Here is a 25,886-nt window from a genome sequence, read left to right on the forward strand (position 1 = left end):
CAACGTTGAGTTCAATGATTTCAGTGCAGCGTCTCTGCCCCTTTCTTTTAGACTGGAGCAGGTGGTGATAATGTGGTTTCCAATTCACACCTCTGGACATATCTTTTGTTTCTTTACTTGTCCCATTATCGGACGCGATTTTCCCACTGCGTTGGTCCGGAGCCGATCTGGGAGCATCGCGGAGGATGCCCAAGCGGTGCCCGGCACGATCTTGGTCACGCCCTCACTCAGCCTGATCCAGATGATGTTTAAATTAGCTTAATGGATCATTTAAAGACGCACAGCCTATTTGAGGCCGCATTCTACTGCCGCCCGGGTGTCACTGGCGCAGCCTTGAGGCCACAACTGGACACCAATTAATAAGCGGAGACCAGGTCTGATGGCCACTCCGGTGGTCTCGTAGGCCATTGGAGCCCCTCGGGTGATCAGGGACAGGGCAGGGCACTCCCCCTGGCATTTCGAGGGTGCCAGGTTGGCACTGCCAAGGTTCAGGGTCTGAGAGGGGGGACCTTCCCGATAAAATTGGTTGGGGGGGTATTAAGGATGAAGGTGATGGGAGTATGAAGAGGCTTCATAAAGGTTGGGTTGAAGGGGGGGTATGAAAGGGTAGGTGGGCCCTCAGCAGATTGGGGAACGCTGTGTCCAGTACCAAGCGGGATCGGGGAACGCTGTGTCCAGCACCGAGCGGGATTGGGGAACACTGTGTACATTACCGAGCGGGGAACGCTGTGTACAGCAGCGAGAGGGATTGGGTAACGCTGTGTACAGCAACGAGAGGGATTGGGTAACGCTGTGTACAGCAGCGAGAGGGATTGGGTAACGCTGTGTACAGCAGCGAGAGGGATTGGGTAACACTGGGTACAGCAGCGAGAGGGATTGGGGAACACTGGGTACAGCAGCGAGAGGGATTGGGTAACACTGGGTACAGCAGCGCGAGGGATTGGGGAACTCTGTGTACAGCAGCGAGCGGGATTGGGTAACACTGTGTACAGCAGTGAGAGGGATTGGGTAACACTGTGTACAGCAGCGAGAGGGATTGGGTAACACTGTGTACAGCAGCGAGAGGGATTGGGTAACGCTGTGTACAGCAGCGAGAGGGATTGGGTAACACTGGGTACAGCAGCGAGAGGGATTGGGTAACACTGTACAGCAGCGCGAGGGATTGGGGATCGCTGTGTACAGCAGCGAGCGGGATTGGGTAACACTGTGTACAGCAGCGAGAGGGATTGGGTAACACTGTGTACAGCAGCGAGAGGGATTGGGTAACGCTGTGTACAGCAGCGAGAGGGATTGGGTAACACTGGGTACAGCAGCGAGAGGGATTGGGTAACACTGTACAGCAGCGAGAGAGATTCAGTAACGCTGTGTACAGCAGCGAGAGGGATTGGGTAACGCTGTGTACAGCAGCGAGAGGGATTGGGGAACGCTGTGTACAGCAGCGAGAGGGATTGGGGATCGCTGTGTACAGCAGCGAGAGGGATTGGGGAACACTGTACAGCAGCGAGAGGGATTGGGGAACACTGTGTACAGCAGCGAGAGGGATTCAGTAACGCTGTGTACAGCAGCGAGAGGGATTGGGGAACACTGTGTCCAGTACCGAGCGGGATTGGGGAACGCTGTGTACGGCAGCGAGAGATATTGGATAACGCTGTGTACAGCAGCAAGAGGGATTCAGTAACGCTGTGTACAGCAGCGAGAGGGATTGAGGAACACTGTGTCCAGTGCCGAGCAGGATTGGGGAACGCTGTGTACGGCAGCGAGAGGGATTGGGTAATGCTGTGTACAGCAGCGAGAGGATTTGGGTAACACAGTGTACAGTAGCGAGCGGGATTGGGGAACACTGTGTACAGCAGCGAGAGGGATTGGGTAACGCTGTGTACAGCAGCGAGAGGGATTGGGTAACGCTGTGTACAGCAGCGAGAGGGATTGGGTAACACTGGGTACAGCAGCGCGAGGGATTGGGTAACACTGGGTACAGCAGCGAGAGGGATTGGGGAACACTGTGTACAGCAGCGAGAGGGATTGGGTAACACTGGGCACAGCAGCGCGAGGGATTGGGGAACTCTGTGTACAGCAGCGAGCGGGATTGGGTAACACGGTGTACAGCAGCGAGAGGGATTGGGGAACACTGTGTACAGCAGCGAGCGGGATTGGGTAACGCTGTGTACAGTACCTAGCGGGATTGGGGAACGTTGTGTACAGCAGTGAGCGGGATTGGGGAACACTGTACAGCAGCGAGCGGGATTGGGGAACTCTGTGTACAGCAGCGAGAGGGATTCGGGAACGCTGTGCACAGCAGCGAGAGGGATTGGGGAACACTGTGTACAGCAGTGAGAGGGATTGGGGAACACTGTACACCAGCGAGCGGGATTGGGGAACACTGTGTACAGCAGCGAGCGGGACTGGGGACACTGTGTACAGAAGCGAGCGGGATTGGGGAACACTGTACTGCAGCGAGCGGAATTGGGAAACGCTGTGTACAGCAGCGAGAGGGATTGGGGAACGCTGTGTACAGCAGGGAGAGGGATTGGGTAACGCTGTGTACAGTACCGAGCTGGATTGGGGAACGCGATGAACGGCAGCGAGAGGGATTGGATAATGCTGTGTACAGTACCGAGCGGGATTGGGGAATGCTGTGTACTGTACCAAGCGGGATTGGGGAACGCTGTGTACAGCAGCGAGAGGGATTGGGTAATGCTGTGTACAGCAGCGAGCGGGATTGGGTAACGCTGTGTACAGTACCGAGCGGGATTGGGGAACGCTGTGTATGGCAGCGAGAGGGATTGGGTAATACAGTAGCAGCGAGAGGGATTGGGGAACGCTGTGTACGGTACCGAGCGGGATTGGGGAACGCTGTGTACGGTACCGAGCGGGATTGGGGAACGCTGTGCACAGCCGCGAGAGGGATTGGGAAACGCTGTGTACAGCAGCGAGAGGGATTGGGTAGTGCTGTGTAAGCAGCAAGAGGGATTGGGGAACGCTGTGTACAGCAGCGAGGGGGATTGGGGAACGCTATGTACAGCAGCGAGTTGGTTTGGGGAACGCTGTGTACAGCAGCGAGAGGGATTGGGGAACGCTATGTACAGCAGCGAGAGGGATTGGGGAACGCTGTGTACAGCCGCGAGAGGGATTGGGGAACGCTGTGTACAGCAGGGAGAGGGATTGGGTAACGCTGTGTACAGTACCGAGCTGGATTGGGGAACGCGATGAACGGCAGCGAGAGGGATTGGGTAATGCTGTGTACAGTACCGAGCGGTATTGGGGAACGCTGTGTACTGTACCGAGGGGGATTGGGGAACGCTGTGTACAGCAGCGAGAGGGATTGGGTAATGCTGTGTACAGCAGCGAGCGGGATTGGGTAACGCTGTGTACAGTACCGAGCGGGATTGGGGAACGCTGTGTATGGCAGCGAGAGGGATTGGGTAATGCTGTGTATAGCAGCGAGAGGGATTGGGGAACGCTGTGTACGGTACCGAGCGGGATTGGGGAACGCTGTGTACGGTACCGAGCGGGATTGGGGAACGCTGTGCACAGCCGCGAGAGGGATTGGGGAACGCTGTGTACAGCAGCGAGAGGGATTGGGTAGTGCTGTGTAAGCAGCAAGAGGGATTGGGGAACGCTGTGTACAGCAGCGAGAGGGATTGGGGAACGCTATGTACAGCAGCGAGTTGGTTTGGGGAACGCTGTGTACAGCAGCGAGAGGGATTGGGGAACGCTATGTACAGCAGCGAGAGGGATTGGGGAACGCTGTGTACAGCAGCGAGAGGGATTGGGGAACGCTATGTACAGCAGCGAGAGGGATTGGGGAACGCTGTGTACAGCCGCGAGAGGGTTTGGGAAACGCTGTGCATAGCAGCGAGCGGAATTGGGGAACGCTGTGTACAGCAGCGAGCGTGATTGGGGAACGTTGTGTACAGCAATGAGAGGGATTGTGTAACGCTGTGTACAGCAGCGAGAGGGATTGGGCAACGCAGTGTACAGTACCGAGCGGGATTGGGGGAAGCTGCGTACAGCAGTGAGCGGGATTGGGGAACGCTGGGTACAGTACCGAGCGGGATTGGGGAACACTGTGTACAGTATCGCGTGGGATTGCGGGAAGCTGCGTACAGCAGCGAGCGGGATTGGGAGCGCTGGGTACAGTACTGTGCGGGATTGGGGAACACTGTGTACAGCAGAGAGAGGGATTGGGGAACGCAGTGTACAGCAGCGAGAGGGATTGGGGAACGCTGTGTACAGCAGCGAGAGAGATTGGGGAACGCTGTGTACAGCAGCGAGAGGGATTGGGGAACGCTGTGCACAGCAGCCAGAGGGATTGGGGAACGCTGTGCACAGCAGCATGCGGGATTGGGGAACGCTGTGTACAGCAGCGAGAGGGATTGGGGAACGCTGTGCACAGCAGCAAGAGGGATTGGGGAACGCTGTGTACAGAAGCGAGAGGGATTGGGGAACGCAGTGTACAGCAGCGAGCGGGATTGGGAGCGCTGGGTACAGTACTGTGCGGGATTGGGGAACGCAGTGTACAGCAGCGAGAGGGATTGGGGAACGCTGTGCACAGCAGCAAGAGGGATTGGGGAACGCTGTGTACAGCAGCGAGAGGGATTGGGGAACGCAGTGTACAGCAGCGAGAGGGATTGGGGAACGCTCTGTACAGCAGCGAGCGGGATTGGGGAACGCTGTGTACAGCAGCGAGTGGGATTGGGGAACGCTGTGTACAGCAGCGAGAGGGATTGGGGAACGCTGTGTACAGCAGCGAGAGGGATTGGGGAACGCTGTGCACAGCAGCGAGAGGGATTGGGGAACGCTGTGTACAGCAGCGAGTGGGATTGGGGAACGCTGTGTACAGCAGCGAGTGGGATTGGGGAACGCTGTGCACAGCAGCGAGCAGGATTGGGGAACGCTCTGTACAGCAGCGAGAGGGATTGGGGAACACTGTGTCCAGTACCGAGCGGGATTGGGGAACGCTGTGTACGGCAGCGAGAGATATTGGATAATGCTGTGTATGGCAGCGAGAGGGATTCAGTAACGCTGTGTACAGCAGCGAGAGGGATTGAGGAACACTGTGTCCAGTGCCGAGCGGGATTGGGGAACGCTGTGTACGGTAGCGAGAGGGATTGGGTAATGCTGTGTACAGCAGCGAGAGGATTTGGGTAACACAGTGTACAGCAGCGAGAGGGATTGGGGAACGCTGTGTACAGCAGCGAGAGGGATTGGGGAACACTGTGTACAGCAGCGAGCGGGATTGGGGAACGCTGTGTACAGCAGCGAGAGGGATTGGGGAACACTGTGTACAGCAGCAAGCGGGATTGGGGAACACTGTGTACAGTACCTAGCGGGATTGGGTAACACTGTACAGAAGCGAGCGGGATTGGGGAACACAGTGTACAGCAGCATGCGGGATTGGGTAACACTGTACAGAAGCGAGCGGGATTGGGGAACACTGTGTACTGCAGCGAGCGGAATTGGGAAACGCTGTGTACAGCAGCGAGAGGGATTGGGGAACGCTGTGTACAGCAGGGAGAGGGATTGGGTAACGCTGTGTACAGCAGCGAGTGGGATTGGTAAATGCTGTGTACAGCAGCAAGAGGGATTGGGTAACACTGTACAGAAGCGAGCGGGATTGGGGAACACTGTGTACTGCAGCGAGTGGGATTGGGGAACGCTGTGTACAGCAGCGAGAGGGATTGGGGAACGCGATGTACGGCAGCGAGAGGGATTGGGGAACGCTGTGTACTGTACCGAGCGGGATTGGGGAACGCTGTGTACTGTACCGAGCGGGATTGGGGAACGCTGTGTACAGCAGCGAGCGGGATTGGGGAACGCTGTGCACAGCAGTGAGTGGGATTGGGGAACGCTGTGTACAGCAGCGAGCGCGATTGGGAGCGCTGTGTACAGCAGCGAGAGGGATTGGGGAACGCTGTGTACAGCAGCGAGCGGGATTGGGAGGGCTGTGTACTGCAGCGAGAGGGATTGGGGAACACTGTGTACAGCAGCGAGAGGTTTTGGGTAACGCTGTGTACAGCAGCGAGTGGAATTCGGGAACGCTGTGCACAGCCGCGAGAGGGATTGGGGAAAGCTGTGTACAGCAGCGACAGGGATTGGGGAACGCAGTGTACAGCAGCGAGAGGGATTGGGTAACGCTGTGTACAGCAGCGAGAGGGCTTGGGAGCGCTGTGTACAGCAGCGAGAGGGATTGGGAGCGCTGTGTACAGCAGCGAGAGGGATTGGAAGCGCTGTGCACAGCAGCGAGAGGGATTGGGGAACGCTGTGTACAGCAGCGAGAGGGATTGGGGAACGCAGTGTACAGCAGCGAGAGGGATTGGGGAACGCAGTGTACAGCAGCGAGAGGGATTGGGAGCACTGTGTACAGCAGCGAGGGGGATTGGGAGCGCTGTGTGCAGCAGCGAGAGGGATTGGGAGCGCTGTGTGCAGCAGCGAGAGGGATTGGGAGCGCTGTGTACAGCAGCGAGGGGGATTGGGAGCGCTGTGTGCAGCAGCGAGAGGGATTGGGAGCGCTGTGTGCAGCAGCGAGAGGGATTGGGAGCGCTGTGTACAGCAGCGAGCGGGATTGGGAGCGCTGTGTGCAGCAGCGAGCGGGATTGGGAGCGCTGTGTACAGCAGCGAGCGGGATTAGGAGAGCTGTGTGCAGCAGCGAGAGGGATTGGGAGCGCTGTGTACAGCAGCGAGAGGGATTGGGAGCACTGTGTACAGCAGTGAGAGGGATTGGGAGCGCTGTGTACAGCAGCGAGGGGGATTGGGAGCGCTGTGTACAGCAGCGAGAGGGATTGGGAGCGCTGTGTACAGCAGCGAGCGGGATTGGAAGCGCTGTGTACAGCAGCGAGCGGGATTGGGAGCGCTGTGTACAGCAGCGAGCGGGATTGGGAGCGCTGTGTACAGCAGCGAGCGGGATTGGGAGCGCTGTGTGCAGCAGCGAGCGGGATTGGGAGCGCTGTGTACAGCAGCGAGCGGGATTGGGAGCGCTGTGTGCAGCAGCGAGCGGGATTGGGAGCGCTGTGTGCAGCAGCGAGCGGGATTGGGAGCGCTGTGTATAGCAGCGAGCGGGATTGGGAGCGCTGTGTACAGCGGCGAGCGGGATTGGGAGCGCTGTGTACAGCAGCGAGCGGGATTGGGAGCGCTGTGTACAGCAGCGAGGGGGATTGGGAGCGCTGTGTGCAGCAGCGAGCGGGATTGGGAGCGCTGTGTATAGCAGCGAGCGGGATTGGGAGCGCTGTGTGCAGCAGCGAGCGGGATTGGGTGCGCTGTGTGCAGCAGCGAGCGGGATTGGGAGCACTGTGTACAGCAGCGAGAGGGATTGGGAGCGCTGTGTACAGCAGCGAGAGGGATTGGGAGCGCTGTGTACAGCGGCGAGCGGGATTGGGAGCGCTGTGTACAGCGGCGAGCGGGATTGGGAGCGCTGTGTACAGCAGCGAGCGCGATTGGGAGCACTGTGTACAGCAGCGAGCGGGATTGGGAGCGCTGTGTACAGCGGCGAGCGGTATTGGGAGCGCTGTGTACAGCAGCGAGCGGGATTGGGAGTGCTGTGTGCAGCAGCGAGCGGGATTGGAAGCGCTGTGTGCAGCAGCGAGAGGGATTAGGAGCGCTGTGTGCAGCAGCGAGCGGGATTGGGAGCGCTGTGTACAGCGGCGAGCGGGATTGGGAGCGCTGTGTACAGCAGCGAGCGCGATTGGGAGCACTGTGTACAGCAGCGAGGGTGATTGGGAGCGCTGTGTACAGCAGCGAGCGGGATTGGGAGTGCTGTGTGCAGCAGCGAGAGGGATTGGGAGCGCTATGTACAGCAGCGAGAGGGATTGGAAGCGCTGTGTGCAGCAGCGAGCGGGATTGGGAGCGCTGTGTACAGCAGCGAGCGGGATTGGGAGCGCTATGTACAGCAGCGAGAGGGATTGGAAGCGCTGTGTGCAGCAGCGAGAGGGATTGGGTAATGCTGTGTACAGCAGCGAGAGGATTTGGGTAACACAGTGTACAGCAGCGAGAGGGATTGGGGAACGCTGTGTACAGCAGCGAGAGGGATTGGGGAACACTGTGTACAGCAGCGAGCGGGATTGGGGAACGCTGTGTACAGCAGCGAGAGGGATTGGGGAACACTGTGTACAGCAGCAAGCGGGATTGGGGAACACTGTGTACAGTACCTAGCGGGATTGGGTAACACTGTACAGAAGCGAGCGGGATTGGGGAACACAGTGTACAGCAGCATGCGGGATTGGGTAACACTGTACAGAAGCGAGCGGGATTGGGGAACACTGTGTACTGCAGCGAGCGGAATTGGGAAACGCTGTGTACAGCAGCGAGAGGGATTGGGGAACGCTGTGTACAGCAGGGAGAGGGATTGGGTAACGCTGTGTACAGCAGCGAGTGGGATTGGTAAATGCTGTGTACAGCAGCAAGAGGGATTGGGTAACACTGTACAGAAGCGAGCGGGATTGGGGAACACTGTGTACTGCAGCGAGTGGGATTGGGGAACGCTGTGTACAGCAGCGAGAGGGATTGGGGAACGCGATGTACGGCAGCGAGAGGGATTGGGGAACGCTGTGTACTGTACCGAGCGGGATTGGGGAACGCTGTGTACTGTACCGAGCGGGATTGGGGAACGCTGTGTACAGCAGCGAGCGGGATTGGGGAACGCTGTGCACAGCAGTGAGTGGGATTGGGGAACGCTGTGTACAGCAGCGAGCGCGATTGGGAGCGCTGTGTACAGCAGCGAGAGGGATTGGGGAACGCTGTGTACAGCAGCGAGCGGGATTGGGAGGGCTGTGTACTGCAGCGAGAGGGATTGGGGAACACTGTGTACAGCAGCGAGAGGTTTTGGGTAACGCTGTGTACAGCAGCGAGTGGAATTCGGGAACGCTGTGCACAGCCGCGAGAGGGATTGGGGAAAGCTGTGTACAGCAGCGACAGGGATTGGGGAACGCAGTGTACAGCAGCGAGAGGGATTGGGTAACGCTGTGTACAGCAGCGAGAGGGCTTGGGAGCGCTGTGTACAGCAGCGAGAGGGATTGGGAGCGCTGTGTACAGCAGCGAGAGGGATTGGAAGCGCTGTGCACAGCAGCGAGAGGGATTGGGGAACGCTGTGTACAGCAGCGAGAGGGATTGGGGAACGCAGTGTACAGCAGCGAGAGGGATTGGGGAACGCAGTGTACAGCAGCGAGGGGGATTGGGAGCGCTGTGTGCAGCAGCGAGAGGGATTGGGAGCGCTGTGTGCAGCAGCGAGAGGGATTGGGAGCGCTGTGTACAGCAGCGAGCGGGATTGGGAGCGCTGTGTGCAGCAGCGAGCGGGATTGGGAGCGCTGTGTACAGCAGCGAGCGGGATTAGGAGAGCTGTGTGCAGCAGCGAGAGGGATTGGGAGCGCTGTGTACAGCAGCGAGAGGGATTGGGAGCACTGTGTACAGCAGTGAGAGGGATTGGGAGCGCTGTGTACAGCAGCGAGGGGGATTGGGAGCGCTGTGTACAGCAGCGAGAGGGATTGGGAGCGCTGTGTACGGCAGCGAGCGGGATTGGAAGCGCTGTGTACAGCAGCGAGCGGGATTGGGAGCGCTGTGTACAGCAGCGAGCGGGATTGGGAGCGCTGTGTACAGCAGCGAGCGGGATTGGGAGCGCTGTGTGCAGCAGCGAGCGGGATTGGGAGCGCTGTGTACAGCAGCGAGCGGGATTGGGAGCGCTGTGTGCAGCAGCGAGCGGGATTGGGAGCGCTGTGTATAGCAGCGAGCGGGATTGGGAGCGCTGTGTACAGCGGCGAGCGGGATTGGGAGCGCTGTGTACAGCAGCGAGCGGGATTGGGAGCGCTGTGTACAGCAGCGAGGGGGATTGGGAGCGCTGTGTGCAGCAGCGAGCGGGATTGGGAGCGCTGTGTATAGCAGCGAGCGGGATTGGGAGCGCTGTGTGCAGCAGCGAGCGGGATTGGGTGCGCTGTGTGCAGCAGCGAGCGGGATTGGGAGCGCTGTGTGCAGCAGCGAGCGGGATTGGGAGCACTGTGTACAGCAGCGAGAGGGATTGGGAGCGCTGTGTACAGCAGCGAGAGGGATTGGGAGCGCTGTGTACAGCGGCGAGCGGGATTGGGAGCGCTGTGTACAGCGGCGAGCGGGATTGGGAGCGCTGTGTACAGCAGCGAGCGCGATTGGGAGCACTGTGTACAGCAGCGAGCGGGATTGGGAGCGCTGTGTACAGCGGCGAGCGGTATTGGGAGCGCTGTGTACAGCAGCGAGCGGGATTGGGAGTGCTGTGTGCAGCAGCGAGCGGGATTGGAAGCGCTGTGTGCAGCAGCGAGAGGGATTAGGAGCGCTGTGTGCAGCAGCGAGCGGGATTGGGAGCGCTGTGTACAGCGGCGAGCGGGATTGGGAGCGCTGTGTACAGCAGCGAGCGCGATTGGGAGCACTGTGTACAGCAGCGAGGGGGATTGGGAGCACTGTGTGCAGCAGCGAGGGGGATTGGGAGCGCTGTGTACAGCAGCGAGCGGGATTGGGAGCGCTGTGTACAGCGGCGAGCGGTATTGGGAGCGCTGTGTACAGCAGCGAGCGGGATTGGGAGTGCTGTGTGCAGCAGCGAGAGGGATTGGGAGCGCTATGTACAGCAGCGAGAGGGATTGGAAGCGCTGTGTGCAGCAGCGAGCGGGATTGGGAGCGCTGTGTACAGCAGCGAGCGGGATTGGGAGCGCTGTGTGCAGCAGCGAGCGGGATTAGGAGCACTGTGTACAGCAGCGAGAGGGATTGGGAGCGCTGTGTACAGCAGCGAGAGGGATTGGGAGCGCTGTGTACAGCAGCGAGAGGGATTGGGAGCGCTGTGTACAGCAGCGAGCGGGATTAGGAGCGCTGTGTACAGCAGCGAGCGGGATTGGGAGCGCTGTGTACAGCAGCAAGAGGGATTAGGAGCGCTGTGTGCAGCAGCGAGAGGGATTGGGAGCGCTGTGTACAGCAGCGAGCGGGATTAGGAGCGCTGTGTACAGCAGCGAGCGGGATTGGGAGCGCTGTGTACAGCAGCGAGCGGGATTGGGAGCGCTGTGTGCAGCAGCGAGCGGGATTAGGAGCGCTGTGTACAGCAGCGAGAGGGATTGGGAGCGCTGTGTACAGCAGCGAGCGGGATTGGGAGCACTGTGTACAGCAGCGAGAGGGATTGGGAGCGCTGTGTACAGCAGCGAGAGGGATTGGGAGCGCTGTGTGCAGCAGCGAGAGGGATTAGGAGCGCTGTGTACAGCAGCGAGAGGGATTGGGAGCGCTGTGTGCAGCAGCGAGAGGGATTGGGAGCGCTGTGTACAGCAGCGAGAGGGATTGGGAGCGCTGTGTGCAGCAGCGAGAGGGATTGGGAGCGCTGTGTATAGCAGCGAGAGGGATTGGGAGCGCTGTGTACAGCAGCGAGAGGGATTGGAAGCGCTGTGTGCAGCAGCGAGAGGGATTGGGAGCGCTGTGTGCAGCAGCGAGAGGGATTGGGAGCGCTGTGTACAGCAGCGAGAGGGATTGGAAGCGCTGTGTGCAGCAGCGAGAGGGATTGGGAGCGCTGTGTACAGCAGCGAGAGGGATTGGGAGCGCTGTGTACAGCAGCGAGAGGGATTGGGAGCGCTGTGTACAGCAGCGAGAGGGATTGGGAGCGCTGTGTGCAGCAGCGAGAGGGATTGGGAGCGCTGTGTACAGCAGCGAGGGGGATTGGGATCGCTGTGTACAGCAGCGAGAGGGATTAGGAGCGCTGTGTACAGCAGCGAGAGGGATTGGGAGCACTGTGTACAGCAGCGAGGGGGATTGGGAGCACTGTGTACAGCAGCGAGAGGGATTGGGAGCGCTGTGTGCAGCAGCGAGCGGGATTGGAAGCGCTGTGTGCAGCAGCGAGCGGGATTGGGAGCGCTGTGTACAGCAGCGAGCGGGATTGGGAGCGCTGTGTACAGCAGCGAGCGGGATTGGGAGCGCTGTGTACAGCAGCGAGCGGGATTGGGAGCGCTGTGTACAGCGGCGAGCGGTATTGGGAGCGCTGTGTACAGCAGCGAGCGGGATTGGGAGTGCTGTGTACAGCAGCGAGAGGGATTGGGGAACGCTGTGTACAGCAGCGAGCGGGATTGGGAGCGCTGTGTACAGCAGCGAGCGGGATTGGGAGCGCTGTGTACAGCAGCGAGAGGGATTGGAAGCGCTGTGTACAGCAGCGAGAGGGATTGGAAGCGCTGTGTATAGCAGCGAGCGGGATTGGGAGCGCTGTGTACAGCAGCTAGCGGGATTGGGAGCGCTGTGTACAGCAGCGAGAGGGATTGGGAGCGCTGTGTACAGCAGCGAGCGGGATTGGGAGCGCTGTGTACAGCAGCGAGCGGGATTGGGAGCGCTGTGTACAGCAGCGAGAGGGATTGGAAGCGCTGTGTACAGCAGCGAGAGGGATTGGAAGCGCTGTGTGCAGCAGCGAGCGGGATTGGGAGCGCTGTGTACAGCAGCTAGCGGGATTGGGAGCGCTGTGTACAGCAGCGAGAGGGATTGGAAGCGCTGTGTGCAGCAGCGAGCGGGATTGGGAGCGCTGTGTACAGCAGCGAGAGGGATTGGAAGCGCTGTGTGCAGCAGCGAGCGGGATTGGGAGCGCTGTGTACAGCAGCTAGCGGGATTGGGAGCGCTGTGTACAGCAGCGAGAGGGATTGGAAGCGCTGTGTGCAGCAGCGAGCGGGATTGGGAGCGCTGTGTACAGCAGCGAGAGGGATTGGAAGCGCTGTGTGCAGCAGCGAGAGGGATTGGAAGCGCTGTGTACAGCAGCGAGAGGGATTAGGAGCGCTGTGTACAGCAGCGAGAGGGATTAGGAGCGCTGTGTACAGCAGCGAGAGGGATTGGAAGCGCTGTGTGCAGCAGCGAGCGGGATTGGGAGCGCTGTGTACAGCAGCGAGAGGTATTGGAAGCGCTGTGTGCAGCAGCGAGCGGGATTGGGAGCGCTGTGTACAGCAGCTAGCGGGATTGGGAGCGCTGTGTACAGCAGCGAGAGGGATTGGAAGCGCTGTGTGCAGCAGCGAGCGGGATTGGGAGCGCTGTGTACAGCAGCGAGAGGGATTGGAAGCGCTGTGTGCAGCAGCGAGCGGGATTGGGAGCGCTGTGTACAGCAGCTAGCGGGATTGGGAGCGCTGTGTACAGCAGCGAGCGGGATTGGGAGCGCTGTGTGCAGTACCGAGCGGGATTGGGAGCGCTGTGTGCAGCAGCGAGAAGGATTGGGAGCGCTGTGTCCAGCAGCGAGCGGGATTGGGAGCGCTGTGTGCTGCAGCGAGAGGGATTGGGAGCGCTGTGTACAGCAGCGAGAGGGATTGGGAGCGCTGTGTGCAGCAGCGAGAGGGATTGGAAGCGCTGTGTGCAGCAGCGAGCGGGATTGGGAGCGCTGTGCACAGCAGCGAGAGGGATTGGGAGCGCTGTGTACAGCAGCGAGAGGGATTAGGAGCGCTGTGTGCTGCAGCGAGAGGGATTGGGAGCGCTGTGTACAGCAGCGAGAGGGATTGGGAGCGCTGTGTGCAGCAGCGAGAGGGATTGGGAGCGCTGTGTACAGCAGCGAGAGGGATTGGGAGCGCTGTGTACAGCAGCGAGCGGGATTGGGAGCGCTGTGTGCAGCAGCGAGAGGGATTGGGAGCGCTGTGTACAGCAGCGAGAGGGATTAGGAGCGCTGTGTACAGCAGCGAGAGGGATTAGGAGCGCTGTGTACAGCAGCGAGAGGGATTGGAAGCGCTGTGTGCAGCAGCGAGAGGGATTGGGAGCGCTGTGTACAGCAGCTAGCGGGATTGGGAGCACTGTGTACAGCAGCGAGTGGGATTGGGAGCGCTGTGTACAGCAGCGAGCGGGATTGGGAGCGCTGTGTGCAGCAGCGAGCGGGATTGGGTGCGCTGTGTACAGCAGCGAGCGGGATTGGGAGCGCTGTGTGCAGCAGCGAGAGGGATTGGGAGCGCTGTGTACAGCAGCGAGCGGGATTGGGAGCGCTGTGTACAGCGGCGAGCGGTATTGGGAGCGCTGTGTACAGCAGCGAGCGGGATTGGTAGCGCTGTGTATAGCAGCGAGCGGGATTGGGAGCGCTGTGTGCAGCAGCGAGAGGGATTGGGAGCACTGTGTACAGCAGCGAGCGGGATTGGGAGCGCTGTGTACAGCAGCGAGCGGGATTGGGAGCGCTGTGTATAGCAGCGTGCGGGATTGGGAGCGCTATGTACAGCAGCGAGCGAGATTGGGAGCGCTGTGCAGCAGCGAGAGGGATTGGGAGCGCTGTGCGCAGCAGCGAGCGGGATTGGGAGCGCTGTGTGCAGCAGCGAGCGGGATTGGGAGCGCTGTGTACAGCAGCGAGAGGGATTGGGAGCGCTGTGTACAGCAGCGAGAGGGATTAGGAGCGCTGTGTACAGCAGCGAGCGGGATTGGGAGCGCTGTGTGCAGCAGCGAGAGGGATTGGGAGCACTGTGTACAGCAGCGAGCGGGATTGGGAGCGCTGTGTACAGCAGCGAGCGGGATTGGGAGCGCTGTGTATAGCAGCGTGCGGGATTGGGAGCGCTGTGTATAGCAGCGTGCGGGATTGGGAGCACTGTGTACAGCAGCGAGCGGGATTGGGAGCGCTGTGTACAGCAGCGAGCGGGATTGGGAGCGCTGTGTATAGCAGCGAGCGGGATTGGGAGCGCTGTGTGCAGCAGCGAGCGGGATTGGGAACGCTGTGTACAGCAGCGAGAGGGATTGGGAGCACTGTGTACAGCAGCGAGCGGGATTGGGAGCGCTGTGTGCAGCAGCGAGAGGGATTGGGAGCACTGTGTACAGCAGCGAGCGGGATTGGGAGCGCTGTGTACAGCAGCGAGCGGGATTGGGAGCGCTGTGTATAGCAGCGTGCGGGATTGGGAGCGCTATGTACAGCAGCGAGCGAGATTGGGAGCGCTGTGCAGCAGCGAGAGGGATTGGGAGCGCTGTGCGCAGCAGCGAGCGGGATTGGGAGCGCTGTGTGCAGCAGCGAGTGGGATTGGGAGCGCTGTGTACAGCAGCGAGAGGGATTGGGAACGCTGTGTACAGCAGGGAGCGGGATTGGGAGCGCTGTGTACAGCAGCGAGCGGGTTTGGGAGAGCTGTGTGCAGTACCGAGCGGGATTGGGAGCGCTGTGTGCAGCAGCGAGCGGGATTGGGAGCGCTGTGTACACAGCGAGCGGGATTGGGAGCGCTGTGTACAGTTGCGAGCGGGATTGGGAGCGCTTTGTGCAGTACCGAGCGGGATTGGGAGCGCTGTGTGCAGCAGCGAGCGGGATTTGGAGCGCTGTGTACAGAAGCGAGAGGGATTGGGAGCACTGTGCACAGCAGCGAGAGGGATTGGGAGCGCTGTGTGCAGCAGCGAGAGGGATTGGGAGCGCTGTGTACAGCAGCGAGAAGGATTGGGAGCACTGTGCACAGCAGCGAGAGGGATTGGGAGCGCTGTGTACAGCAGCGAGGGGGATTGGGAGCACTGTGTACAGCAGCGAGAAGGATTGGGAGCGCTGTGTACAGCAGCGAGAGGGATTAGGAGCGCTGTGTGCTGCAGCGAGAGGGATTGGGAGCGCTGTGTACAGCAGCGAGAGGGATTGGGAGCGCTGTGTGCAGCAGCGATAGGGATTGGGAGCGCTGTGTACAGCAGCGAGAGGGATTGGGAGCGCTGTGTACAGCAGCGAGCGGGATTGGGAGCGCTGTGTGCAGTACCGAGCGGGATTGGGAGCGCTGTGTACAGCAGCGAGAGGGATTGGGAGCGCTGTGTACAGCAGCGAGAGGGATTGGGAGCACTGTGTACAGCAGCGAGAGGGATTGGGAGCGCTGTGTACAGCAGCGAGCGGGATTGGGAGCGCTTTGTGCAGTACCGAGCGGGATTGGGAGCGCTGTGTACAGCAGCGAGGGGGATTGGGAGCGCTGTGTACAGCAGCGAGAGGGATTGGGAGCACTGTGTACAGCAGCGAGAGGGATTGGGGAACGCAGTGTACAGCAGCGAGGGGGATTGGGAGCACTGTGCACAGCAGCGAGAGGGATTGGGAGCGCTGTGTACAGCAGCGAGAGGGATTGGGAGCACTGTGTACAGTACCGAGTGGGGTTTGGGGAAGCTGCGTACAGCAGCGAGCGGGATTGGGAGCGCTGTGTACAGCAGCGAGCGGGATTGGGAGCGCTGTGTACAGCAGCGAGCGGGATTGGGAGCGCTGTACAGCAGCGAGCGGGATTGGGGAACGCTGTGTACAGCAGCGGGAGGGTTTGGGGAACGTTAGGTACAGCACCGAGCGGGATTGGGAGCGCTGTGTACAGTACCGAGCGGGATTGGGGGAAGCTGCGTACAGCAGCGAGCGGGATTGGGAGCCCTGTGTACAGCAGTGAGAGGGATTGGGAGCACTGTGCACAGCAGCGAGCGGGATTGGGAGCACTGTGCACAGCAGCGAGAGGGATTGGGAGCACTGTGCACAGCAGCGAGAGGGATTGGGAGCACTGTGCACAGCAGCGAGAGGGATTGGGAGCGCTGTGTACAGCAGTGAGAGGGATTGGGAACGCTGTGTACAGCAGCGAGAGGGATTGGGAGCACTGTGCACAGCAGCGAGAGGGATTGGGAGCGCTGTGTACAGCAGCGAGAGGGATTGGGAGCGCTGTGTACAGCAGTGAGAGGGATTGGGAGCGCTGTGTACAGCAGCGAGAGGGATTGGGAGCACTGTGCACAGCAGCGAGAGGGATTGGGAGCGCTGTGTACAGCAGCGAGAGGGATTGGGAGCACTGTGCACAGCAGCGAGAGGGATTGGGAGCGCTGTGTACAGCAGCGAGGGGGATTGGGAGCACTGTGTACAGCAGCGAGGGGGATTGGGAGCGCTGTGTACAGCAGCAAGAGGGATTGGGAGCGCTGTGTACAGCAGCGAGAGGGATTGGGGAACGCTGTGTACAGCAGCGAGAGGGATTGGGAGCGCTGTGTACAGCAGCGAGAGGGATTGGGGAACGCTGTGTACAGCAGCGAGAGGGATTGGGAGCACTGTGTACAGCAGCGAGAGGGATTGGGAGCACTGTGCACAGCAGCGAGAGGGATTGGGAGCACTGTGTACAGCAGCGAGAGGGATTGGGGAATGCTGTGTACAGCAGCGAGAGGGATTGGGAGCACTGTGTACAGCAGCGAGAGGGATTGGGAGCGCTGTGTACAGTACCGAGTGGGGTTTGGGGAAGCTGCGTACAGCAGCGAGCAGGATTGGGAGCGCTGTGTACAGCAGCGAGCGGGATTGGGAGCGCTGTGTACAGCAGCGAGCGGGATTGGGAGCGCTGTGTACAGCAGCGAGAGGGATTGGGAGCGCTGTACAGCAGCGAGCGGGATTGGGGAAGCTGCGTACAGCAGCGAGCGGGATTGGGAGCGCTGTGTACAGCAGCGAGCGGGATTGGGAGCGCTGTGTACAGCAGCGAGCGGGATTGGGAGCGCTGTACAGCAGCGAGCGGGATTGGGGAACGCTGTGTACAGCAGCGGGAGGGTTTGGGGAACGTTAGGTACAGCACCGAGCGGGATTGGGAGCGCTGTGTACAGTACCGAGCGGGATTGGGGGAAGCTGCGTACAGCAGCGAGCGGGATTGGGAGCCCTGTGTACAGCAGTGAGAGGGATTGGGAGCACTGTGCACAGCAGCGAGCGGGATTGGGAGCACTGTGCACAGCAGCGAGAGGGATTGGGAGCACTGTGCACAGCAGCGAGAGGGATTGGGAGCACTGTGCACAGCAGCGAGAGGGATTGGGAGCGCTGTGTACAGCAGTGAGAGGGATTGGGAACGCTGTGTACAGCAGCGAGAGGGATTGGGAGCACTGTGCACAGCAGCGAGAGGGATTGGGAGCGCTGTGTACAGCAGCGAGAGGGATTGGGAGCGCTGTGTACAGCAGTGAGAGGGATTGGGAGCGCTGTGTACAGCAGCGAGAGGGATTGGGAGCACTGTGCACAGCAGCGAGAGGGATTGGGAGCGCTGTGTACAGCAGCGAGAGGGATTGGGAGCACTGTGCACAGCAGCGAGAGGGATTGGGAGCGCTGTGTACAGCAGCGAGGGGGATTGGGAGCACTGTGTACAGCAGCGAGGGGGATTGGGAGCGCTGTGTACAGCAGCAAGAGGGATTGGGAGCGCTGTGTACAGCAGCGAGAGGGATTGGGGAACGCTGTGTACAGCAGCGAGAGGGATTGGGAGCGCTGTGTACAGCAGCGAGAGGGATTGGGGAACGCTGTGTACAGCAGCGAGAGGGATTGGGAGCACTGTGTACAGCAGCGAGAGGGATTGGGAGCACTGTGCACAGCAGCGAGAGGGATTGGGAGCACTGTGTACAGCAGCGAGAGGGATTGGGGAATGCTGTGTACAGCAGCGAGAGGGATTGGGAGCACTGTGTACAGCAGCGAGAGGGATTGGGAGCGCTGTGTACAGTACCGAGTGGGGTTTGGGGAAGCTGCGTACAGCAGCGAGCAGGATTGGGAGCGCTGTGTACAGCAGCGAGCGGGATTGGGAGCGCTGTGTACAGCAGCGAGCGGGATTGGGAGCGCTGTGTACAGCAGCGAGCGGGATTGGGAGCGCTGTACAGCAGCGAGCGGGATTGGGGAACGCTGTGTACAGCAGCGAGAGGGTTTGGGGAACGTTAGGTACAGCACCGAGCGGGATTGGGAGCGCTGTGTACAGTACCGAGCGGGATTGGGGGAAGCTGCGTACAGCAGCGAGCGGGATTGGGAGCCCTGTGTACAGCAGTGAGAGGGATTGGGAGCACTGTGCACAGCAGCGAGAGGGATTGGGAGCGCTGTGTACAGCAGTGAGAGGGATTGGGAACGCTGTGTACAGCAGCGAGAGGGATTGGGAGCACTGTGCACAGCAGCGAGAGGGATTGGGAGCGCTGTGTACAGCAGCGAGAGGGATTGGGAGCGCTGTGTACAGCAGTGAGAGGGATTGGGAGCGCTGTGTACAGCAGCGAGAGGGATTGGGAGCACTGTGCACAGCAGCGAGAGGGATTGGGAGCGCTGTGTACAGCAGCGAGAGGGATTGGGAGCACTGTGCACAGCAGCGAGAGGGATTGGGAGCGCTGTGTACAGCAGCGAGGGGGATTGGGAGCACTGTGTACAGCAGCGAGGGGGATTGGGAGCGCTGTGTACAGCAGCAAGAGGGATTGGGAGCGCTGTGTACAGCAGCGAGAGGGATTGGGGAACGCTGTGTACAGCAGCGAGAGGGATTGGGAGCGCTGTGTACAGCAGCGAGAGGGATTGGGGAACGCTGTGTACAGCAGCGAGAGGGATTGGGAGCACTGTGTACAGCAGCGAGAGGGATTGGGAGCACTGTGCACAGCAGCGAGAGGGATTGGGAGCACTGTGTACAGCAGCGAGAGGGATTGGGGAATGCTGTGTACAGCAGCGAGAGGGATTGGGAGCACTGTGTACAGCAGCGAGAGGGATTGGGAGCGCTGTGTACAGTACCGAGTGGGGTTTGGGGAAGCTGCGTACAGCAGCGAGCAGGATTGGGAGCGCTGTGTACAGCAGCGAGCGGGATTGGGAGCGCTGTGTACAGCAGCGAGCGGGATTGGGAGCGCTGTGTACAGCAGCGAGCGGGATTGGGAGCGCTGTACAGCAGCGAGCGGGATTGGGGAACGCTGTGTACAGCAGCGAGAGGGTTTGGGGAACGTTAGGTACAGCACCGAGCGGGATTGGGAGCGCTGTGTACAGTACCGAGCGGGATTGGGGGAAGCTGCGTACAGCAGCGAGCGGGATTGGGAGCCCTGTGTACAGCAGTGAGAGGGATTGGGAGCACTGTGCACAGCAGCGAGCGGGATTGGGAGCCCTGTGTACAGCAGTGAGAGGGATTGGGAGCACTGTGTACAGCAGCGAGGGGGATTGGGAGCGCTGTGTACAGCAGTGAGAGGGATTGGGAGCACTGTGCACAGCAGCGAGCGGGATTGGGAGCACTGTGCACAGCAGCGAGAGGGATTGGGAGCACTGTGCACAGCAGCGAGAGGGATTGGGAGCACTGTGCACAGCAGCGAGAGGGATTGGGAGCACTGTGCACAGCAGCGAGAGGGATTGGGAGCGCTGTGTACAGCAGCGAGAGGGATTGGGAGCACTGTGCACAGCAGCGAGAGGGATTGGGAGCGCTGTGTACAGCAGCGAGGGGGATTGGGAGCACTGTGTACAGCAGCGAGGGGGATTGGGAGCGCTGTGTACAGCAGCAAGAGGGATTGGGAGCGCTGTGTACAGCAGCGAGAGGGATTGGGGAACGCTGTGTACAGCAGCGAGAGGGATTGGGAGCACTGTGTACAGCAGCGAGAGGGATTGGGAGCACTGTGCACAGCAGCGAGAGGGATTGGGAGCACTGTGTACAGCAGCGAGAGGGATTGGGGAATGCTGTGTACAGCAGCGAGAGGGATTGGGAGCACTGTGTACAGCAGCGAGAGGGATTGGGAGCGCTGTGTACAGCAGCGAGGGGGATTAGGAGCACTGTGTACAGCAGCGAGAGGGATTGGGAGCGCTGTGTACAGCAGCGAGAGGGATTGGGAGCACTGTGTACAGCAGCGAGAGGGATTGGGAGCACTGTGCACAGCAGCGAGGGGGATTGGGAGCGCTGTGTACAGCAGCGAGAGGGATTGGGAGCACTGTGCACAGCAGCGAGAGGGATTGGGAGCGCTGTGTACAGCAGCGAGAGGGATTGGGAGCACTGTGCACAGCAGCGAGAGGGATTGGGAGCGCTGTGTACAGCAGCGAGAGGGATTGGGAGCACTGTGCACAGCCGCGAGAGGGATTGGGAGCGCTGTGTACAGCAGCGAGAGGGTTTGGGAGCACTGTGCACAGCAGCGAGAGGGATTGGGAGCGCTGTGTACAGCAGCGAGGGGGATTGGGAGCACTGTGCACAGCAGCGAGAGGGATTGGGAGCGCTGTGTACAGCAGCGAGAGGGATTGGGAGCGCTGTGTACAGCAGCGAGCGGGATTGGGAACGCTGTGTACAGCAGCGAGAGGGATTGGGAGCGCTGTGTACAGCAGTGAGAGGGATTGGGAGCACTGTGTACAGCAGCGAGCGGGATTGGGAGCACTGTGTACAGCAGCGAGGGGGATTGGGAGCACTGTGTACAGCAGCGAGGGGGATTGGGAGCACTGTGTACAGCAGCGAGGGGGATTGGGAGCACTGTGTACAGCAGCGAGAGGGATTGGGAGCGCTGTGTACAGCAGCGAGGGGGATTGGGAGCGCTGTGTACAGCAGCGAGCGGGATTGGGAGCACTGTGCACAGCAGCGAGAGGGATTGGGAGCGCTGTGTACAGCAGTGAGAGGGATTGGGAGCACTGTGTACAGCAGCGAGCGGGATTGGGAGCACTGTGTACAGCAGCGAGGGGGATTGGGAGCACTGTGTACAGCAGCGAGGGGGTTTGGGAGCACTGTGTACAGCAGCGAGAGGGATTGGGAGCGCTGTGTACAGCAGCGAGCGGGATTGGGAGCGCTGTGTACAGCAGCGAGCGGGATTGGGAGCGCTGTGTGCAGCAGCGAGAGGGATTGGGAGCGCTGTGTGCTGCAGCGAGAGGGTTTTGGGAACGTTATGTACAGCACCGAGGCAGGTGTGACTCTTTGGCATTCTTGTCTTCACAGATGGCAGTTCTTGGACAGCAGTCAGGCAGCGGTAGTCTAACCGAGCTTCAGGTGAGCACCCTGGAAACCCAACACAGCAGCAAGCTGGCACAGAACGACTGATCATTCACAAGCCAGGAACTCAAAGAAGCTACATCTATTTAAATATAGAAACTGACTGCCATATTTATTTATTTTTTGTCTTCCCCTCTCCCTCAGCCCCTGTTATATTCGCAATGGATGGAGCTTTTTTCTAAATCAATGTGAAATTACCGACTGCCTAAGGTTGATCTTTTACACAATTCAAAGCGATTTGCACACTGTGGACCCATTTCAGACTCCAGCCAAACGTTCCCCTGGTGCGGGAGCCCTGTAAATACATGAATTCAGTCTTCTGCCAGGCCCTGGAGGATCCAAGTCATCACCAACACTTTCTTAAAAATGTGTCTGCTTTTGTAATTGTTGAGTTTTGAATGGGGTTGTGGGAGGGACGGGTCTGGGTGCATGTGGCCAGCAGGAGCTTGGATTGGCTGAATGCTGCCTTAAACCCCAGGTTCCTTTATGCTTTGATTTTGTTTTGAAAGGTTCACGATATCATGGCATTAATTTCCACAGCTATTTCTCCAACGTTTCTTTTGTAATTATGTTTGTGCTGAAGACAGCTTGGAGGTGTGTGTTATACATGCGTGTATAATCTGTGTATATAACATATACACACATATATATAAAATACACAGGTATGTGTGGTACACACACACAAAATGTTAAGTATTTAGAAAACGCTTTTTAATGAAGGCGATATGAATCTTGATTCGCAGTTTACGCTGATTTAATTGATGTGAGTGGCCTTTGGGGGCTGAGGGAACACCATAAGTGACCTCATAACCCTGCACTAGCAAGCAAAAATTAGGTTGAAATTTCTGCTCCTGAGCGTTATCCAGTGAGCCCAGCTCAGACTGGCTGATTTCACAATCCAGCTCTTGTGACATTGTAAGTAGCAGATGAGGAACATATCAGCCATGATAGAATGGTGGAGCGGACTCGATGGGCTGAATGGCCTAATTCTGCTCCTATATCTGAAGAAGACTGGATAAAAGCACCTGTACCCGCTGATTAGGATTGGAATCGGCTGATACATGCCCGTTGGCTAAGATCTGCATCAAGAGTGACTGTATCGTCCCCCTCATCGGATAAGATCAGGGTCAGGATTGGCTGGGACATCTCCCTTCTGGCTAAGATCAGGATTGGCTGGGACATACCCCTTTCAGCTAAGATCAGGATTGGCTGGGACATACCCCTTCCAGCTGAGATCAGGATCAGGATTGGCTGGGACATACCCCTTCCAGCTGAGATCAGGATTGGCTGGGACATACCCCTTCCAGCTGAGATCAGGATTGGCTGGGACATACCCCTTCCAGCTAAGATCAGGATTGGCTGGGACATACCCCTTCCAGCTGAGATCAGGATCAGGATTGGCTGGGACATACCCCTTTCAGCTAAGATCAGGATTGGCTGGGACATACCCCTTCCAGCTAAGATCAGGATTGGCTGGGACATACCCCTTCCAGCTGAGATCAGGATCAGGATTGGCTGGGACATACCCCTTCCAGCTGAGATCAGGATTGGCTGGGACATACCCCTTCCAGCTGAGATCAGGATTGGCTGGGACATACCCCTTCCAGCTAAGATCAGGATTGGCTGGGACATACCCCTTCCAGCTGAGATCAGGATCAGGATTGGCTGGGACATACCCCTTCCAGCTAAGATCAGGATTGGCTGGGACATACCCCTTCCAGCTGAGATCAGGATCAGGATTGGCTGGGACATACCCCTTCCAGCTGAGATCAGGATTGGCTGGGACATACCCCTTCCAGCTGAGATCAGGATCAGGATTGGCTGGGACATACCCCTTCCAGCTGAGATCAGGATTGGCTGGGACATACCCCTTCCAGCTAAGATCAGGATCAGGATTGTCTGGGACATACCCCTTTCCGCTAAGATCAGGATCAGGATTGTCTGGGACATACCCCTTTCGGCTGAGATCAGGATTGGCTGGGATATACCCCTTTGGGATAAGATCAGGATGAGGATTGGCTGGGACATGGCCCTGCTGGCTGAGATCAGGATGAGGATTGGCTGGGACATGGCCCTGCTGGCTGAGATCAGGATGAGGATTGGCTGGGACATGGCCCTGCTGGCTGAGATCAGGATGAGGATTGGCTGGGAAATCCCCTTTTCTGCTGGGATCTGGATTGGATTGGCTGGGCTGTCCATGACCATGTTCAGAATCCAGCAACACCATCTTGGCTCACACTGAGCATGGAGTGTGGATGATCGTATCTGAGTGAATGTGTACTTGGGCAGGAGGGAAGGTTAGAGCCATACAAAAGATACAGCACAGACGGAGGTCATTCGGTCCATCTTGTCCACGCCGACGCAAAGCCACCCAGGTGCCTGCCCTTTTGAATCCTGCACACGGCCCATAGCCCTGCAGCTTACAGCACATCCAATGCAGATCCAGGTGCTATTAAAAGAGTTTTGGGTCTCTACTCCATCACCAACTTAGGCAGCAAATTCCAGACACCCACCACCCTCTACGTAAAAATGTTTTTCCTCGTTACATCTAATCATTTTGCCACTTAGCTCGAATCTATTACCTGTGGTTTTTCAACTCTCTGCCAAGGGAAACAAGTTCCTTCTCTCTGATCTATCTCTACTCCTCACAGTTTTGTATACCTCAAATCATGTCACCCCTCAGCCTCTTCTGTTCTAAGGAAAACAACCCCAGCCTCTCCAATCTCTCGTAGCTCCAATTCCCCAACATTCGTCTGGCAACATTTTAGTAAATCTTCTCTGTTGTCTCTCCAGAACAATTACACCCCTCCTGTCATGTGGTGACCAGCACTGCACACACTACTCCAGTTGTGGCCTCACCAGGGCTTAGAAAGTTACGTCATTATATCCCTACTTTTGTATTCTGTACCTCTGCCAATGAAGGAGAGCATTCCATATGCCTTCTTTACAATCTTACCTACCTGTACTGCTACCTTTAGGGACCTGTGCACTTGCACACCAAGATCTTTCACTTCATCTACCTCTGTCAGTATATTCCCTTTTATTGTGTATTCACTCTTACTGTTTGACCTCCCTAATACTTATCAGAGTTGAACTCCCTCTGCCACTTTCATGTCCACTCCACCAACCCAATTTGGAGCTTACAGCTGTCCTCTGGGGCCACATCACCCTTGACCACTGCTACACAAAAATCAAGGGCGCCTACCATTCCATCTCTTGACCACACTTTGGAAAAACAGACCGGCATACAGGCAGAAACTCAAGCGGGAGAATCCGGCTAAGAAGGTCGTGCAGTGCTAGTCCGAGGAAACAGAAGAGCGTGACTGCGTGGAGACAATGGAATGGTCTATGTTTAAGAACTCAGCGACCAACTTCAATGAGTGTGCCACCACCGTCACAGACTTCATCAGCAAATGTGTGGACGACTGCGTGCCAAAGAAAGCAGTACGTACGTTCCCCAACCGGGAGCCATGGCTCAATCGCGAGATTGACTCCCTACTGAAGGACAGATCTGAGGCGTTCAAGTCAAGTGACCCTCACCTATACAGGAAATCCAGGTACAACCTCCGCAAAGCCACCCGAGATGCCAGACAATATCAGACCAAGCTAGAGTCACAGACTAGCGTTACAGACTCTCGTCGGTTGTGGCAAGGCCTAAACAACATGATGGGCTATAAAGCAAAGTCGAGCAGTATCTCCAGCAGCAACGCACCCCTCCCCGATGAACTCAATGCATTCTATGTTTGGTTCAAGCAGGAAACCATTGATCCGCTGTCGAGTGTCCCAACAGTCCATAACACACCCATACCCACTATCACAGCTTCCAAAGTCAGATCGGCCTTCCTGAAAGTGAACCCTCGGAAGTTGACGGGTCCGGACGCAGTCCCTGACCGTGCACTCGGAGCCTGTGCGGACCAGCTGGCAGATGGAGCATCTCTACAACAAGGACTCCTATTTATTGATTACAGCTCCGTCTTCAACACCTTAATCGCATCCAAGCTCATATCAAAGCTCCAAAACCTAGGACTTGGCTCCTCCCTCTGCAACTGGATCCTCGACTTTCTGACCCACAGACCACAATCAGTAAGAATAAACAACAACACCTCCTCCACAATCGTCCGCAATATCGGGGCCCCACAGGGCTGTGTACTTAGCCCCCTACTCTACTCCCTGTACACACTGACTGCGTGGCACAATTTGGTTCCAACTCCATCTACAAGTTTGCTGATGACCATTGTGGGTCGGATCTCGAACAATGACGAGTCAGAATACAGGAGGGAGATTGAGAACCTAGTGGAGTGGTGCAGCGATAAC

The 25,886-nt window shown here is 58.5% G+C and overlaps 1 protein-coding gene across 1 annotated transcript in view; it reads left to right on the forward strand.

Moving 5' to 3' along the window:
• LOC140411507 (serum response factor-like) overlaps positions 1–21,675 on the forward strand; it is a 272,442-nt gene extending 250,767 nt beyond the window's left edge. Inside the window, exon 10 of the mRNA XM_072500592.1 lies at positions 21,519–21,675. Coding sequence (XP_072356693.1) covers positions 21,519–21,620 — 102 coding nt within the window. The 3' untranslated portion in view covers positions 21,621–21,675. The remainder of the gene's footprint in view (positions 1–21,518) is intronic.
• Positions 21,676–25,886: the final 4,211 nt, after the last annotated feature.

Source organism: Scyliorhinus torazame, chromosome 4, assembly GCF_047496885.1.
Source record: "Scyliorhinus torazame isolate Kashiwa2021f chromosome 4, sScyTor2.1, whole genome shotgun sequence".
Taxonomy (NCBI): Eukaryota; Metazoa; Chordata; class Chondrichthyes; order Carcharhiniformes; family Scyliorhinidae; genus Scyliorhinus; species Scyliorhinus torazame.